Source organism: Labrus mixtus, chromosome 4 (assembly GCF_963584025.1).
Source record: "Labrus mixtus chromosome 4, fLabMix1.1, whole genome shotgun sequence".
Classification (NCBI taxonomy): Eukaryota; Metazoa; Chordata; class Actinopteri; order Labriformes; family Labridae; genus Labrus; species Labrus mixtus.
This window is the reverse complement of record NC_083615.1, coordinates 6454166-6473718: the sequence shown is the minus strand read 5'-3', so window position 1 is coordinate 6473718 and position 19553 is coordinate 6454166. Positions and strand designations below refer to the sequence as shown.

The window sequence follows — 19553 nt, the reverse complement described above, 5'->3', positions numbered from 1 at the left end:
AGAGTGTGTCACGTGTATGCCAGAATGAGAACAGAGCTGCACCGGGGCGATCTCTGGACACACAGCAGCAGCAGCAGCAGCAGCAGCAAAGCAGACCCTCAGTCCCGCAGGTCCTACATGCTCCTTCTGTATGAACTTTCCGTATCAACAACACGGACACCTGTCCTCCCCCTTGCCTTATGTAACCTCGCCTCCAAGCTTTTTTTCTTCTCACTGTCCAGCTCTCAATCCCCGTCAAATCCATCTTGTTGCAATAATTCTGTCCATTGCCTGCCAAACAGTAAAGGTCTCCCTAGAGGATTTTGAATGACTTAATCTCTGCATTCTCTGTTGCACATGCCGGTATGCAAAATGCAGTTACTGTAAATGTATGTAGTTGACATTTGAAAAGCCACTGCACATGCACTGCCTCATTCCAGGTCCCATAGGTGTCCTGAGGCTAAATATAGGGTACAGTCGTCACTTGGTGTTTCTTCTTCTTCTTCTTCTTCTTCACAGGAAGGGATGGAGGAGAAGCAGTAGACTCTTCTCTGTGGCTGAGGCGGAATCTCAGCGCTGCCAGTTTGTTTTGTTTTTTTTGTTTTTTTACTGGTTGGGATGATGTCCAAACAAAAAAGAGCTGTAGTCGTAATGTGTCCTAATGTGGGCCTCACAATGATGTTACGCAAGTGTTTGACTGCAGCAGCAAACCCCCCCCCCCAAAAAAAAAACCACATAAATTCCATGTTGAAGCGTCATTGTGCTCCTGTTTGCGAGGAAAGCAGGAAGCTCACACTTGGGTCAGGGCCAAGGACACGTGTTAGCCACAGATAACCCCCCGCTACCAAAGATCTGTTCGATATGGAAATTTCTGAGGTCTGACACAACACCACAGCTATTCTGATTGGTTGGAATGGTTGACTAATGCATGTAGAGAGGTGAGACTGAAGAGGCATCTGAAGGTGAGGCTGCTCTCTGACTATCTAACTTCTGAATGAGGAAACAGCCCAAACTTTCAGCGCTTTCATACTCGCACACAGCTCCTAAAAATCTGCTGAAGTTTTCAGGAAGAGCTGCATGTGTGAACTCAAACAGCCACATTTTTCACTCAGACTTTATCTAGAGTTTCTCCATTTCCTGCCCCCTAATTTTTTCAGCAGAAAGTCCAGAGGAAGCAGATGCGAGAACGCAGCAGGACATAATAAGGAGAATTCACTTAGAGTGCCTGGGAGGGGATGGTGACGTTTATTCCCTGCTATTAGTGCATGACAATAGACTGTATGCACGTCAACCGATGCAACCTCCATGTACTTAATTAAACTGCTGCATTACATTTACTGTTGCCAGAATGTTCTTTATCATTAATTTGTTGTGATTCTATTGAAGTAAATATAGCATTGATATAGAGGGAGATATGTCTTCACTAAGACCCTCCTCCTGTCCGACAGGAATAGTCTCCCACTCTGAGGTGCATGTGTGAACTACCAGATCAGGAGAACTTCAGGAGCAGGCCTCCTGAAATTATCTAGAAATGTTCAGGAGTGCATATTCGAAAAGTGGTATTCAACATAACTATGAATATTATTGGCTCTGCTCTGGTGTAAAGCATGCGATGTACAGATGAAAATCTGATCTGAGTCAGGCTTTGGAAACATTTTTAATACTGCAAGTATTTAGCTTAATTTATTTTTCTCATTATTTTCCAGATCTAATAAACTAAAATTACCCCCCAAAAAATGGAAGCAATGCACTATATTGTATTTAAGAAAGCAAACAGATGCAATAAACCCGAACTTGATTTTATTCATGGCATTGATCAAGTTGGGTAGAATATACAAAAACACAGTTTAATTGTTCATTATTTGTCTTAAGCTACTGTGCTTCTTTGGTCTACACTGGTCCTAAAATAACATGTGTTACCATTTTAAAAAAACCTCTTTAAGAATGATTAAAGCACTCGTCTGTGAAGCCGTCGGAGCCGGCCTGTGATGAGGTTTCGGGTCAAAAACTCTGCTATGAAAGCGATATGATCATCAGCTCCTCTCTGAGTGAGGTTGGACGGTTGCCGACTAAGAAATTATCAGCCCATATCGCACCACTTCTAGATTGGATCTCACGCTAAAACACCCACATAATGATCCCATAAAAGTGCTAGCAGAGGGAGCGTGGGCAGCTTCTACACTGGACATAGATTTGGCGGCTAGCCTGTTGTCAGCAATCTCATCAACTCACCGCAGGGGAGCTTCAAGTAAAGACTTGATCAGCCTATTAAAAAAAAAAAAAAGAAGTATCTGTTTCATGTCCACATGTAATGACTCACCAATTATCTGCTTATAAAACAAAAACATGATCACAGCCTTTTTATTAGCGTGCGCCGAGCAGTCAGGGCTTGTTTGAGGTTCACTTTTTTGACTTCTTAGTATCCTTTCTCTCAAAAATCCCCTTATGTAACCCTCACCTCCACATTAAGATGATATTATACTGCCACTCGCTCAAAATGTTACATCATTTGAAATCAATATTAACACATTTTGCTCAGGGCAAAGATAAGCTGCAATAACTGTGAATCACAAGAGAGTAAAGTCTGTTTTTGAAGTAGAACCCGGCACTAGAAAATGCCAGATTCTGTAAAATGCGTATTGGCCCGAGCACAAGCTGAGTGCAGGAATTATTCAATGTGCTGCAAAGGCAACGACTGTGGTGAGCTCACAGTCCTCTGCATCATGTGTAGCCCGCCTCATCTGTGCGTGGAGAGCGCAGGCTGGAGCACTTACATAACCCAGTTAAAATATACCCCAGTCACATGTAACGTTCAGCCCTGCAGATAGATATCCCACTGTCGTTGAGCTGCTCTGGCAGCCGTTCAGACATTAGAGAGAGTATAAACACACACACGCACACACACACACACACACACACACACAAAAGATTTGACAGTGGTTCGCTGCCAGACTTTCTCAACTGCCTGCATGTGAACTGTGTGTGGAAAATAGTCGGGGAGGTTTCTCAGTGAGTGAAGCGCATGTGACTGAGTGGAGATGGACCGGGAAGAAGCCACAAAGGGAGAAGGGAGGGTACATGGCAGGGTGCGGGGAGTCCAACCCTTTAAAGTCACAAAAAATGTGCCCAGTATCACTTCTCCGCCGACTACATAACCTCTAACACCAGCTCTGAATGCAATTGGCCGAGTCCTGCCACACACAACCGGCAACCCCTCCACACACACACACACACACTTGCTGTTGCAGTGTGCCCACACTACGTGCAGTCACATTTCTGGTGTGTGGGCGGGGTTAACTCTGCACAAACTAGCATTTACTGTAACAGGATGACATATCTGGAGGAGTAAGCTACACCAGTGAGAAGTGGAAGACACGTTTTCTAACCAAGATTAACAAGAGTTACAGAGTCCAGACTCAGTGAGGCTTTCGGCCAAATTATGCAAGAAGCACACTTCACATTTCTATTTTTCTCATACTGTCATGTGCAGCATATGAGGAGATCATTATGAAACAAGGGCACTTGGAGGGTTTTTTTCGGTGTTGTAATCCTCCCTTGAGGCAGACATGCTCGATTTAGTTCAGAATACGAGAAATGGCTTGAGAAGCAGGGTCCAACGCCTTAAACTTTACAGGAACAAAAAATTGTGTAATCTTGTTATACAAAGCTTCGAACACTGCAAAGACTGAAGATTCCGCTCAAACCTCAATTGCGTCCAGCAGCCAATTCATGTGTCTTCAAAGTCTGATTCACACTTTGTGCACATGTTTGTGTTTATGTTGGTGTCCCCTGCAGCAGCTTGACTTGTCATTAACACATTCATGCACATTCCTCAGTCTTTTCTTCCCTCTGAGCTAAGACTAAAAACTCACTGCCTCGGTTACACTTAAGGCAATAAGTGGTTCGCAGTTATGATGTGAACAATGCTGTGAAAAGCCTGATGATTTCGTCTGAATCGTCCCACAAATACACCACACACACAAACACACAAACGCACCTCACTATAGATCCAGATTTGGGTACTGGACAGCTATTGGCTCACAGCCAGGGTACACTGAGCTGAGTCATACACACAGCTCATTGCAGTGGACAGCTGCTGGTAAGAAAAGACACATGCATACAAGTTGCCCCGCCGGCAGCACCCAAACACTATCACACTGACACCCGTATCTGCTTGCAGCATACTTTCATGTGGGGACGTGTTCTATCACTTCACAGCACGCATAGGAAATGAGGGTCAACTTGGGCTATCTGCAAACCCGCCAGTTCACAAGTGAATGTTTCAAAGGCTAGCTGTTGCATTGTACACCATGATTGAAAATAAGAGACAGATCTTGCAAGAGTTTGGACGCCGGTGTCCTAGTGGTTGGTTTGTGCACTTCATGTATGCAGTAGAGGTTACAGTCCTCAAGCGGGAAGCCAGGGTTAGAATCTGACCTGTGGCTCATTTGCTGCATGTCCTTCCCCATTTTCTCGTTTACTGATTTCCAACACTACCTAGTCTTTCAAAAAAAAAAAGCATAAAAAGCCCCCCAATCTTTTTTTTTTAAGATCTCGCAAAGTTGTACACATGCATGAAGCAATAGGCCGCAGATTTTCTCAGCCTCTCGGGTGAGGTGTGGCATTCATGCCCACCCACGAAACATGTGCTGCGATTCTCTAGAAGGGCTGATCCGAGCAGATGTTAGCTGTATGCCCTGTAATGTAGTGGGCGTGAGGCTCTGATTTGGCTTTTTATTTTTTTATGAATGAGAGCGGGAGACATGCAGTCTCTGTGGGATACAGAATCAGCCAGCCTCTCTGACAAATTGAAAATCACAGTGCCAGTTTGTGTTGCGTGTGACTCATCGTGCATCCTGACAGCAGAATGCACAGATAAAAGAGTTCCCTTTGTGAGGAGATGGCAAATTGCTGCTGTTGTTTCTTTATGTGGATGACAGAATGCCGCGCAAGTGAATGGAGCGAGACTACTGTAAATGCATAAACGTTCCTGGAGACCATACAGGAGAAATATGGAAACATTAAGAACAATCACATGTTGTTGCACATTCAACTAAAGACATCTGAACAGGTAAATGGGTCACATAAATAAATGCTGAGAGACTGTACATTGTATACTATGTCTGTATGGATAAAACTGCTGCATGCTTGTGCATAAAGTACCTCTTTGATCGCCCATACGAGTGTCTGTTTCCTGTGCTTTGAAGTGCATGTGTATGTATTTGGTGCAGACATGGAGGCCTTCGAAGACAAAAAAAGGAAATGAGAGTTTGCTGGGAATATGTAGGAAGCTCTCGGTCGTCACAAAGTCTGAGGTCAGCAGAGGATCTGGTCCTGGGGAGCTGAGCGACGTGGGACTGCTGTGGGATGTAATAAAAGATTGCAACAGCTCACAGGACAGTTAAAATACAACACGAGTGGCTTGCTGTGCCAGGGGGGGGTGTGTCACCATGACTGACTTTTTGGTGTGGATTCCTCCCAGCAGGATGTGATTAAAGGCACAGAGCAAGGCAAAGAGAAATCCCTCCATTAGAACCCTAAAACTATGATGCCATGTCCTGCTTACTCCCACATTTAAACAAAAGCAGCCACAGATGTCCGTAGCCACACACAAAGTCCAGGAATCCAATCACAATGGCACAAGCTCAGTGTGATGTGCACTTTGTGTCAGACAGATTTGCACCCAGTTGTTAAATCAGTCGGAGCAGTGTTTTGGCTCAGTAAACATCTCGCAGTGCCTTCACACACGTGACCTGTTTGCACTACAGAACGGAGGGAAAGAAATGTGTGTTGTTTTAAATCCTGTTTGTTCTCATCGTCATTTGAGGGAGACGGTGAGAGGAGGACTTGTGAGTGGGTGCCTCCTATTCGCACGTGATCACGTTTGTTGTGAGGGGGTTTGTGACTCACCGGCTCGGGGCTCAGGTCCTCGTCTGGCCTCTGACAGAGTGTTCCTAATCCCACCCTCTCAGGCAGTCAAATGGAGGTCCTGGGAGTCACACCTTTAATGTGCCAATGTGTCCAAAAAAAACTAAAAGACACAAAAAAAAGGTGCAAATTAAAACCCTTACTACTTATCGACTTCATCTGAAAACCAGACAAACTGGATTTAAAAACGTATTGTGTTACGGACTAGAGCTTTGAAGGATGACTAATATGAAAAAGTAAGCCCTTTATTATAATTGATGTTAAAATCAATTAACAGCTATGAAAAATCTTATACAAAATGTTGTACAATTTTGAGGTACTTGACTGTAATCTATTATTATATTGATTTTTACATTTCACAGGAGAATATTGCAATTTGTACTACGCTCTAGGTCTTTCCTCAAAGCTAAGAGTGACTTTAATCAATCATTACTCAATGTGTTTGTCCCTAAGAGGGACAGCAGTGGGATGGGTACATGAACACTACACTTAGAGCAAAATATAAAAAACATCAATCACCTAGCTTTTAAGATCATGATAATAATAATAATACAAAAAACAAATGGTTTAAACTTCTGATGAAATGATAGACCATTGGCAGCACATAAACATGAGCAAAGTCTGAGAGATGTCACTCACTGATTTCTGAAGGCATGTTTTGGAAGGCCCATCTATGGTAGTTGCCATATTGGAAATGCTGACTCTATCAAGCTTTTATTCTACCTAACAACAGCTAATGAGCTCGAGCTGAGGCAGGCCCTAAGCCAGCCTGACAAAACACAACAACCAATAACTTTTATCCTGCATAAAATCCAAATGGGTGAGTATTTTTTTTTTTTTAAACGCCCCCCCCCCCCCACACAGTGTGCACAGGGGTGCATAAAAACATGAACTATTCAGAGTAAAATCTTCTACCGTACCACACTGTGAATCATTTCTGCCTTTGAAAAGGACATCTTAACATGGGGTCTGTATGGGCAAGTATGTAATTCAAATGAAACGTCCACGTATCCAGCATGTAATTTAATTAATGTTACAGGATATCATTAGAAAATGTATGGCGGTGACACATTAATTCGAGCACTACTGTGATAGTTAACTGAGGTTAAGCTCATTCTAACTTCCACATATCAGGCTATTATTAATTATAGAGCCTAACACTGTATCGTTGCTGTAACATGTGGTGTAAGTGTTATTAGTCATAGTGGAGTTCTATTTTATAATATGTGCGGTCTGGTTTACTAAATGGCTTACTTCTTCCACCGCTTTACTTAGGGGGAAAGGATTGTCTAGACCAGATGAACAGACAATCCGTGTTCAAATATAGTCTGCTGGAGTGTCCTTGAGCAAACTCCTCCATGAATGAACCCTCACAGTTTGCTGAGCCTAAAAAAATTGCTGAGTGGTGCCTTCACCATGCGGCTCTGTTCAGCTGCTCTCTGACATGCCACAAGTCAGGCATCCTCATTATCCCGATGATATAATGAGGAAGGAAGAATGCCTGCAGAATGACCAAAAAAAAAAACAAAAAAAACTAGACCTGGACGGACTTTTCGCTCCAGCTGCTGAAAATGTAACCGATCCGCGTGTTCACGTGTTTGTGTCATTTCCATGTCATTTGCATATGTAAACCGCCCTCTCCTATCGCGCCGCGGCTGCACCGAGACGAGAAGCCCATTGGTCGGCCGCGGCTCGTCCGAGGAGCCAATGGGGGAGCCCGCACGCGCGAGTCCCCGCCCCCTCAGACACGTTGCCTTGGGAGAAGCAACACGGGCCGAATCTCTGGCTGTACCTACTCCCTCACTCACACGCCGCACGTCCGACACATCAGCTGCTCTCTGCTCACCAGTCCTGCTGGATTAAGCGCCAAGCACCGGAGGAGTTTAACCGGCCGCTGCATCCCGCGAAGGTACTTACCTCCTCATCTTCATCATCACAGCATCCGGGATAAACATCACTGCTTTTTATTGGGTGCATGTTTGCATAGGTAAGAGACTATTCTTTAATTTAAAAAAAAAAAAATCTTGCACAGGAATTTCAATTAAGACATGATGCTCGCGAATAAGCACTTTATGGTGAACGGTAACTTAAACAAGGCAGACTCAGGTTTTTAATGATAGTTATTACTGTCTGAGTTTGGGCTTCTATATTGTCTTATCTAACAGGACATGCTGCCAAAATTTACTATGACTGATGAGGAAGTCCATTGTGTCTGTACCAAACTGATGTAACGGCGAGCTGACCACATTCATTCACTCTGTTTCTTCTATTTTTTTTTTTTTTTTAAAACCAAACAGAGTCTTGATTTAACTTTGGATGAAGGACTGATTAAACAGGCTGATTCATTTTCATCACCTTTCAAATTCAAGTCTAGCCTGTGTGGTGCTCGGCATCTCTCTGTTCACGTGCCCCACCTTCACAGGTAGACTACATGGAGACATGGAGCGCACTGAAAGCGTGTGTGATAGTCGTTTATATTATCAGAGAAATGTGTCACGTGAATACGTCTGTATAACTTGTAACCTGTTATCAGAGCAAGAACAGAATTGAATTGAATTCATATCGGGAACTCGGCAGACCGCAGTGAGGTGCGTTCACAGGCCCGGGACAAGTGGATCTTTGAACAAGTGTAGCACATGATGTGTTGGATGTTTTCATCGAGACTAAGATTAGACGAATGCTAAATCTAAAATATCATATTGTTACAAGCTGTGCACTGTAATACTTATTTCCCCCAAAATAGTGGTTGATTTGTATTCCCTGGTGTTGTTTTGGTGGGCTGCAAGAAGTTGTTTGTGTATGACTGCAAATATTATTGTATAAGAGGATGTAAGGATATGATATGTAGATGGATAAAGATATAGCTAAATGATTAACAGATTGATGTAAGTGGCATGTAATGGGAAAAGTTTGGTAGAGGACACAGATATATTGAGAAAAATAGATAAAATAATGTATTTCTCATAGAAGATTTAGTTATACCTACACAGTATATTACAGTTTTATTAATTGGAAATCAGTTTTAATGAAAGGAACATTGCACTATATTTAGATATAATTGAGTTTGACATTCAGTTATATTCATCCTTTGTGTTTTGCTTCATAGTTGTTTGGTGTTTTTACATTTCTGAAACGCTCAGAAATGTCTTATTTAAAAATTGGAAAGGGTTAGTTTTAGCGAATCTCTGATGTTAGAGATCTTATTAAATGTTGATTCTTTATCATTTCAAGCTGGCTTTCATTAGTACTGATGAATAGTTTTCTCTGTTACCCAGGAGACACATTATAACCTTCAACAGGAAACACTGAAGCATTTTTTTTGGTCTGCTTGTGATGTGTCGGAGCCTCAGAAATCTATAGGTCGCTGCTCCACCCTCCTCTGTAACAAAAGGCTCACAAGGTGGTCATCCTTAGACAAAGAATCAGAGGGCAATTCGTTCCCCTGCCCTCGAATTTGACTAGATCCAAGCGGAATAATAGACGTATTGATGTAACCACTCAAAATGCCAATTGTAGTGGCCAAACGCCAAGTGGAAATTGTAGTTCATACCTCCTTCACGCACTCATCACTGAGGAAACATGTTGGGAGGGATGTAAAGATCTCACAAGCTTTAAAGCATCTGTGAAGAGTGTTTTGTAGGAGGTGTTTTTATTCAGGAGGCATCCTTCTTCTTGTTAACAAACGGTGCCAGGCGCTTACTTGGTAAAAATCCCCCCCCCCCCCCCCCTCCCACAAGTGTCACTTGTTTTGATGGGCAGTTTGAGGCGCTGGTCGTCATGGTGGCAGACCCCTGCTCCCTTTCAACAAACAAGCTAACAATGTTTATGAATGATTTTGCCATCGGCAGCTGGCGGAGGCCGAACGGAGGGTTAAAGTACTAAAATGTAGAAAACCTGCTCCTGTGGGACGCCCTGATGTGGAGATTTACGGTGACAATTATTGTGACAGGCAAAGATTTGAGGCCCCCCCCCTCCCCCCCCCCCCGAGTGCTTCACAGGTCACTGTGGAGACTGAAATGTTTGGTGTTTGCCTGTGATGGTGGCTGGTCTGTGTTTACTGGCTCAGGTGTTACAGCTGCAAAACAAACAGGTCATTGTGGTCTCAACAACTGTGGTCTCACTGCCACCATCTGCTCTGCTCACTCTCTGACTGTATTCATCACTGCTGGCCTCAAACGCTTTGTTTTTGTAGCTTTGTTATCCAACTTAACATGCAGTGTTTGTCCAAGGACATTTAAAAAAAAACTATTTTGTCTGCTTTTGCGTTATCTTTTACCTGTTTATGTCTCGAATGTTTTACCTTGTGAATTCAGTTTTTCATCTTCCTCGCTGCTGCTTATTTTTAAAACATTATATGTAACGTTGATTTAAAGTAACCCAAGATTTTCTGTCCGGCAGGTCAGTGATGGTCAGTGCTAGTTAGAGCCTGCAGCCGAGGATGTCTGCTACAGATTCGGACAACTCCATTGACTGGCTGGCGAGTGACAATGAGGACAACGAGAGCGAACGGGAGTCGGACTTTTCCGCAAAGCACAGCCAGACAGTCGCTCCTCGATCCCCCGGCACCGCTCCCCTGCACCTGGGCCCGTCTGACAGCAGCTGCCGCCGGGGCAGCGAGGTGAAGGAGGGCAACGGCCACTGGAGCGAGGTCAGGGAGGCCTCCAGCCGGGGACCTCCCCCCGGCTGCACAGAGACGTGGGGCAGCTCCAATGGACTGTATAAAACACAACAAGGAGGGAAAACAAACAGCAAGAACACTCAGCAAGCACTGAAGAGGCCTCACAGCTTCACGGAGGAGAAACAGCAGCTCATTTCCAGCATTTCAGACAGGAAGCAGCTTTTCAGTCGGAAGGTGAGCACCTCTGCGACTTCTGTGGTGTCTCCCACAGGAGGTGGTGGACAGTGTCAGCAAAACAAGAACGTGCCCTGTCACCTAGATCGACTCCCCTGCTGGTTTTAAAGATGTATCATGCATGACATTTCCAGTTAAAGGTCCTCCCCTATAGCTCTTTAAGAAGGGTTAGTCATGCTTTTCTAAATAACTTGAGTCATCACCAGTTGAACTTGGTCGATCAACAGAACAGCAGGGGGTGGGGGGGGGGGTTAACCATGTTTACTTTTTTCACACATCTGTTGCCAGTTATATAACCTACATTTTAACCTTCTTTTTTTTTTTTCATTTTCAGTGCATGGAGCTACAATGCTATATTCACCCACTGTCATCTATTCTGAATGGTCTTCGATCGGGGAGATACAGAGAAAGTAAGTCTCATTTACTTTATGTTTTTTTTTTTTTTTTATCTCAGGAATGATCTAAGGTTACTGCTGTTAACACAACCATATCTTGTGCGAGCCAACACTTTTAAGGTCTTGTTTTTCTGCTCCGCTGTCTTGTGTGTCAGAGAAAGAAAAAAAAAAATAGACTGAATAGTCAGCGTGCCATCCTTTGTGGAATACAAGTCACTGAGATTTAAGAGATGTCTGAAACATGTTGTGATCTATTAAATAGCCACAGGTATTTCCTGCATAGCTTTATGTTTCTTTCAGTATGAAGGAGCTTATTTAGGCGAAAGTTCGCTTATAAACTACACTGTTGTGTATTTCTCCTTTTGGAGTAAAAAGACACTGAAATGTTATTTTTTCCATTGGAGATCAATCTGAAAATGAGCTGCTTGGCTGAGACGACTGAGAACAGAGTGTACCACAGAGTCCAGTGGAGCAGCACTGTCTGTTTTCCATTGACTCTCATAAAGCTTATCAGACATCTCACACATAGAAGCTGTGTCAGAGACAGCCTTTAAATGTGCTTCATCTGGGATTTTTTTTTTTTTCAACCCAGACCTGGTGTGACCCAACACTTCCTGTCCATAGAGGCAGGGCGTCTGTCCCCCCCCAAAACACACACACACATTTCAAACAACCCATCTGCTCCACAGACTCAACACTGTTGTCATCACAGTTCATGTGGCTCATAGTACAAGTTTCCTCTTTCCTCGCAGGACTCAGCAGTTTCCAGGAGAGTGTGGCCATGGACCGTATTCAGAGGATCATGGGTATCCTGCAGAACCCCTGCATGGGGTAAGTGTCCTCAGTGAACCCCAATACTGTTATACATTAAACCGCTGGCTCCACCGTCCTACAATATTCCCAGTTTCTTATTACTGGATTACATCTGGGCGATTTAAGTATTTCCTCCAGTCTCACCATTTAGAAATGCTAGAAATGTTTTTTTCCCCTGTCATTTGGGTCAAAGTGGTCTCCAGCATGTCTGCAACACATGGCTCACAGCAGGTCACCCTGCGAGGAGCTCCTACCCCCACACACTCAGGATACATTTTCTGCCGAGATGGCTGGCTCGCACTTTAGCCGGGCATCTTGTTAAAAATGTATCAGGCTCCGCTGTGAGAGCAGCACACTTGTGTCTGCCTGATTAGCTCTCCACTGGCCAGACGGTATAATGGAGTATGATATCACCCCTTTAAAAGAGAAAGTCTTTGTCCCTGTAATACCACTGTTTTGAAGTGTTTGGATGCTTTACGTTTGTTTAATAAAAAAAATAGCTGAAAGCATCTTATCTTGATTTTTTATAATATCAATTATAAGATTTTGTTATGCAACTTAGGACATTTACATGTAGATTTAAAAAAAACCAAAATTCTTTCCAACCTAACTGACTATGACAAACTGTGCTCAATCATTTTGTTTGAACAGCATATCGACTAGTAACCATGTTCTTTGTTGATTGAATTTATTCATTTAGACTTTATAATTAAACAAACTCATGAAATCAAAATGATTTTTTGCTTCTGTTGACTGAGTGACTCTGTAAAAGCTTTTAATAGGACAACGTAATCGTACCAATTAAAAAGCACATTGTAATCATGTCAACACAGGGTTACACTCAAAGTACGTGAATGAAAATGAAAAGAAAAAGGCCGTCAGACTTTATTAACAGGAAACAGAGCCTGTAACGTTTCAGATTTTATGGCTATTTAAGATAAAGTGCTGCTGAGATGGCAGAGAAATTGGAGCCCTCACCCACCAGCTGCTGCCTTCATGTGGGAGACAAAGAGTGGGTGTGGCAGACTCCCTGCAGACTGCCAGGGCAGAGGCTGGAAGGTGGACTAACCCCCCCCTCCCCTCCCCTCCCCTCCCCTCCCCTCTTTATGCCTCCCTGTGCCTGCTCTATGTGGCCAGCTGGCAGCCCCTGCAGCAAGCAGCACAATGGTAGATAGGATCAAAGTGACTTTTTTAGCAGTCACTGTTGCGGATAATCTTTCACATAAATTTAACATGCTCTGAATGCAGCAGGAAGGTCCTGATCATATGACATGCTCTAATCCCTACCCACCATCTGGTTTTGACGGGTGGGAGTTAATAGGACGCCGCTCTCAGCCGTCTACCTCCAATGAGAACTGCGTCACCATGACAAGTTTATTTTCACGGTGACGCTGTCGGAGACCGCTGTGGATTTAGTGTTTATATTTAGAGGCGAGTAGAACTATTATACACCAGGCCACGTGTGAGCTCAAAACATGTGAGAAATGTACTCCCCCCCCTCCCCTCCCAATCCATGCACACGCGCGCGCACACACACACGTTTAGTACAAGCGTTGCTTAGTGAGTTCACCCACTGCTCAAGATTGCATATTTCCTGTGTGAGCCTGATGGAGAGATAAGATTTCAGAACAAGAGGTGGGCAAGATTCTTGAGGATGACTCAAAATTCAACTTGACTAAACCTTTGTTTCTTTCTCTCCTCCTCTCCTTTCTTCCCTTTCTCAGGGAGAAATACATCACTATCATTCTTAAGATGGAGGAAATGCTGAAAAGCTGGTTCCCTAATGTCAAACTCCAAGACCAACACGCTGACCACGAGGCAGAGGAAGCCATTCCTACCAAGAAACTGAAGGTAAAGTTATACAAACGCTGAACAGGTTGCGCAAGGACTCTTGGGTCACACACACACACGAGGCCTGCTGCCAAGAACATATGTTGACGACGCGGCGAAAGACGGACCAAAATATCTATTATTATTTAATTACAGGTGTGGGACGTGGAAAAGAGGATTAAAGGCTATTTTTGCACAGCTTATTTTTACTGCAGTCTCAGGTTGACTAAGAACAATGACATAGAGGAGAAAAGGTAATTTTGGAGGAGTGTCACTAAGGGGATAAGAAAGGTCACAACGCTCTGGAACATTCCGTTGCATTTCATTGGAGAGGATTTATTTCTGCGGCTAATCCCGACACACCCTGCCATAAACAGGAATGACATGCAGCCTATTTCCCAGTCACCCGAAAAAAATAAGCTGTTTTTGACTTCAACTTTTAACTGGTCATAACAATGTCTTTAAAGTTTTAGAGTAATTATCTTCAGATTTACAAAAAAAAAAATGAATATATAAAATATGAAAGGGACCGAAATGATTATTTAGAACATTTTTCAGTTCTTAGCTCTACAGAGCGTTTTAGTATCTTTAAGCTCATTGTTGTGGTGTTATGACCCACAGCTTTACCGTTGTTCTTTTTTGATCTCATCAGAGTTGTTTTTCGGGCCGCTGCAGGCAGCTTTTTTTCATCTGATTAACACAACCTGCAAAGAGTAGACGGAGTAAGTTAGCAACAAGCTAATGAACGTAGTTACACAGCTAGGCAGTAATCACGGCCTGATGTTTTTTTCTGAGGTGCACAGCGAGACTCAAACTGAGCCAGAGGGAGAATTAGTGGAAGGATTGAAATATTAAAAGTAAGCGCGATGCGTTTACCTGCTTCCTCCAAGTTGCCGAAAGTTTAAAGTCACAAAGTGTGGAGTTCATTTTTGATGATCACATTTGTTTGTAGATAAATACGATCATGTCAGGGGTTTGGTGTTTGATTTCAACCCATCTCAGTGTTCAGAGTTTTCTGCCTTGTAAAAAGAAGAGAAGATGGTTTCTTTTTATTCTTTATTTCTAGAGGTGCTTTAATATCTGGCAGGGACATCAAACACTAATGCGTTTTCCAGGCAAACTCTGTCACATTTCTATTATTTAACTGATCAATGGATCACTGATGTATAATAAATCTAATTAATTTGACCCTGTTCTCTCTCCCAACAGCTATCTCCAGTGACCGTCAATGTAGCCGAGAGCCCCGTCACCGTCAGCGATCCTCCAGCTGGCGCCAAAGCCCTAAGAGTCACCGACCTCACTCCGCCTGGAGCGTACTCCGCCAGTAACCTGAAATGGCTCCACACGTCACCCATCTGCTCCCCGACAGCAGAGCAGGCGCAGGCAGGACCCAGGCACCTGCAGCCCCCCAGAGACCTAACGCAGGACAATGCTGTGTCCTCCAGCACAGACAGCCACACAAAGACAGACTCTGTGCCCAGAGGCCCGCCGCCTGGGAAAATCAACGCTCCCTGCCTAGAGAGGCTCCTAAAATCCACAGAAAGCATCATCAGCCGCAAGGGAACGGGGGGTTTGATGGACAGCAGCTGGTCCTAGTCCACACAGCGAGCCGGGTGTCCAGCTGTAAGCACCTCACAGCCCAGCCTAGCCTTGCCCGCCCTGCCGGGAGCCAGTCAGCTCGCTTAGCCCATTCCAGCCTTCAGGGGAGACGGAAGCCTTCAAAAAAAAAAAAGGGATGTCACAGATTCCTCTTAAGGAGTGTCGAAGAACATGTACTCTGTGTACGGGAATGTGCCCTCTCTGACATGACACGTGTCTGCTTTAGTCCCCTTTTGTAGAATTCTCTTTTATTTTTAGTTTGCACTCTTGAATAGCATGTGTGCGAGTGGGAAAGGTATAGATGTCACATGCTGGGATCATCGAAGCTGGTGGTCTCACAACTGAATTATTCCCACTGGCTTGTAGATGCAATAATACAGTTTGAGTATCTGTGAAAAACGCCATTTTTGCCTGAAAGGGAAAAAAAAAAAGCAGTTTGAGCTGGAAGGGAGAATTTCAGACATCCAGACATGTCAGTGGTCTACATATTGTTGTGCTGAAAATGTGGGTGAAATGTGATTTTTATCCTGACCCCATGACTCCACTCTTAAGTTTATTGATGTGACTGTTACTCATTTGTATACTTTATAAATAAGTCCTTTGGTACAACTGTTCTACCTCAGTGGGCACCACGTCACAGTTAGTGAGTAGGAATGTGAAAGCATGGACAACTCCCCAGATCTGCAGTGAGCCAAGCGGCCTCTGTCAGCGAGGTCTACAGTACAAGCAGAGGACGCGCTCTCTGCGGGGACGCTCTCTCTCTCTCTCTCGTGGCCTGACTGGTGCCATTGTAAAGAATGTCAACCACAGATTTCTTTGTTGGGAGTCTCCCAGTAGAAGGCAAACAGTGCCTGTAACATCAAGCTGTGCCTGTAAGCCAGTTTGATAATAAAACAAAAAAAAAAGAAGAGAGAGAACTGTTCAGAATACCTGCTCCTCTGTGGGATGTACAAATCAGGAATTCTCACTCTCCTGCCATTTTCCTGTATCGAGTAAATTATTCAGATCTTGCCAACTACTTTCTGTGGTGGAGTAGAACAATTCTTTTATTTTGTCACAGAACTGGACAGTATGTTAGACCAGCAGAGAGGGACAAGGTATTTCCCTGTGTAAATCTTACAGGAAGGTTATCGATTTACCCTGAAAAGTGGCCTTTCTAGTGTGAAATTTTATACTTTCAAAATAAATGTGGTTATCTTTGTTTGATGCGAACGCCTACTGATTGTTTTCTTGTGCGTTTTGATGCCAACGTGAATGTTAATGTTCACACTAGTCTACGAGTTTATATCACAGGTCCTTGCTCTTTTGTTCCACTCTAATCTTTCACCCTTACATTGACTGACGTATATCGAAAACACTCTGCAGTAAGACAAAAAAAAAAAAGCTTTTTAAAGGGTTAGACACAAGAGGGCAGACCAACTATGTCAGCAAAAGAATCTACGAAATAGCTCTTTCTCAGTATCAATTAGGCATCAAAGAACCCCAAAGAAATGTCGCTATCTGATTTATTTCACAGTCAGACCAATTATAGGGCGACTCCAGCGGGAGCACTCAAAGGCAGCTCACTTCCCGAAGGAATAATACGATTTATTGTCAGCGAGGCAGGATGTAATTATCAGTACTTCTCTTCTGCTGTACAGACAAACTTAAATACTTGCTTTTGCGGAAGTGCAGTGAAAGTACCAGCTCAGTTTCACTTCATATTTCCCAGAAAGCTTTGTGGGTATGGTTGGCCTTTTTGTTTTTTTCTGCACGTGAACCATTCTACTTTCACATGCCGGTGGATACATGACACAACAGAAATGAAGAGGTGAGACTTTCCTGCTCAGCATAAACAATGTTAATGTTAAACAATCTTCTGAGGAAAAGAGAAGACATAATGCAGATGCCATTGCCTGAAAGTCTGGGATTTGAAAAATATGCAAGGAAGGCCGTTGAATACGGAGCATTTTGACTGTGCTAAATGTGAACTTTTAGGTGTTACATCTACTTTCTAGTTTCAGGTTTAAACACGATATTTAAGTTCTATCATAACTAAGAAACACTGCTCTGGTCCTTCGCTCTTCAGATGTACCCTGACATGCAGTTTTTCTGCCATAAAGAAAGACAAATGTAAACTGAATACTGCCATCTATAGGTGAAATGGTAAATATCCTAGCTTTCACCCGTAGTTGGTTTTCAAATATATTCTTCAGACAGCAATAGAGCTGCGTTATTAGGAATTTATTGCAACAACAAACCTTAGTGAATATGAATATTTTTCAAACCACTTTAAAACCCCAAACGTGGATTCAATGTCAGCCAGTGAATGCCGGAGCCATTAAAGTCTTTAGGACAGACACTATATGAAACACCATAGTAGGTTCACATAGGGTTGGCATACTGTCTCTCAGGAAATGATTAAGAGATCAGATTAAAACACAAGAGGTCAACAGTCTTCTTTGGATTTGTCCCTTTCTGAACTACACGTATAGCCACGTGTCTCTTTGCCATTAAAAGGAGTGATTGGCAGGAGTTAGAGGGGTCAATTACCCAGACTGTATTGTTTTAGCGCTGCCGCCCCAGAGTCCGTCTCCTTGGGCAGAGCTAATGGTCTCTCCGCGCACGTGTGCAGACGACCCAACAGCATCCATGTCCAAAGACAGCTGGCACAGATTTGCCTCGCACTCGCCCTGAAAGGGGAAGCTGTTATGAATGTAAGGAAGAGCTGCATCAACAAAAAGGCACCTTTGTCATTGAGCGCTAAATCACAACGTGCAGCAGAGAAGGCTGCCAATATATGAACATGCGATGTGTTGGGAAATTGCACAGAAAACAAAAGGCAGAGAAAAAAATGCATAAAAAGGGATTACGTTCTATTTTTGAATGCAATAAAAAAGGAATTTTAGGCTTTAAGGGCTACACTGAGCATGATCTTATGTTGGATGCTTTCATAGGTTGGGATTCTTGAATACTTCCTTGTTTAAATGTATCCAAAAAGGAAGGTTCTACAACCCAGAAAAGGGTTATTAACCAGGGCATAGAAAAAGCAGCAAGCCTGAAAAACCCAGTACAATACTTAACATCTTAGTTATGTTGCCAGAATGACCTGCTCACATTATAAAATGATATTACTGCAGACCAGAAATCATATTGCTTTCCAATTTCCCGGGTTCACAGAGGTGATGCTTTATAAAACTGATTGATGTCCTGTCTTTTTTTTTGGGTCCACGGTATATATAGGCAAAACTACAAAGACTCATCATGCAGGGGCATTGATGGGAGCCCTTTGTTGCAAGCAATCAAAGGCAATTGGAGAGAGAAAAAAGGGCGGAGGGAGGGGGACAGGTCTATGGTTCCAGTTGCACATAACGCCAGAAGGAATAATAAATAGAGCTTCATTCTCTGCAGTTTCCCTTTCATCGCAAATTAGCCTTGATTTGAGCTCCAGCTGAGTGTGAAATGACAAGGCGGTGTGGTTTTGAATGCGAGCCAATCTGGCAGTGCTTCACTCTGCTAAAGTCATTTTATATGTGCTGTATGCATGTAATTCATTATTCAAGTTTATCCCGTCTGTGAGGCAGATGTTTCAGTCATCTTCCAATGTCAAACAACCAAAAAAAAAGAGAAGGACTTTAGAAACAACGTGAAGTGGAAAACAACTCTTGTTATTTTAGCAAAGTCTAATTAAATCAGTACAGGTAGCGAATAAAAGGAGATAATTGCAGCAAGTGTTTAAACCTTTTTATCTGTAAGATTGAATAACCCCTTTTAGAGCTTACAAAGGCTGTATTTTTAAATCCTGCAATTTTGAAAAATCCAGTCACGACTGCAGCCATCAAATAATGTTACATAATTATATGCTGTGACCAAAACTGATTTGCTGTTAGCAAATTGCAACCTGCCGACATCTCAGACCCCTGACAGGGAGGAATTATTCTGCTCAAATGTCATATATGAGTGAGAATTAAGGTATATTACGGGCCCTTGAGTTTTTGGACATTAAATCAAGGGCAGTTAATTTATGAGGTGAAGTCAAAGCAATTTCACCTGATTTTTTTTCCCAAAAGAGGCAATCGTAGTTGATATTTTCAGGGGATTTTTTTTTTTTTTACAAACAGGAAGAACAACATGTTTCAAAACATCCTGCGACATAGCATGAGGCTGTCACAGGTCTT

The 19553-nt window shown here is 43.2% G+C and overlaps 1 protein-coding gene across 3 annotated transcripts; it reads left to right on the top strand.

Annotated features, from left to right (window-relative positions):
- Positions 1–7571: 7571 nt before the first annotated feature.
- On the top strand, positions 7572–16602 carry LOC132972512 (circadian-associated transcriptional repressor). Of its 3 annotated transcripts, none has more exons than XM_061035409.1 (6): positions 7572–7884; positions 10290–10759; positions 11094–11169; positions 11907–11985; positions 13692–13818; positions 15007–16602. In XM_061035409.1, the coding sequence occupies exons 2-6, from the start codon at positions 10346–10348 to the stop codon at positions 15391–15393; spliced, it is 1083 nt and encodes a 360-aa protein (XP_060891392.1). In that variant the 5' UTR covers positions 7572–7884; positions 10290–10345; the 3' UTR covers positions 15394–16602. The 3 variants fall into 3 exon arrangements, with proteins under 3 accessions (XP_060891392.1, XP_060891394.1, XP_060891393.1); XM_061035411.1 differs by having other exon boundaries at positions 7572–7894; positions 10306–10759; XM_061035410.1 differs by having other exon boundaries at positions 7577–7816; positions 10306–10759.
- The last annotated feature ends 2951 nt before the right edge of the window (positions 16603–19553 follow it).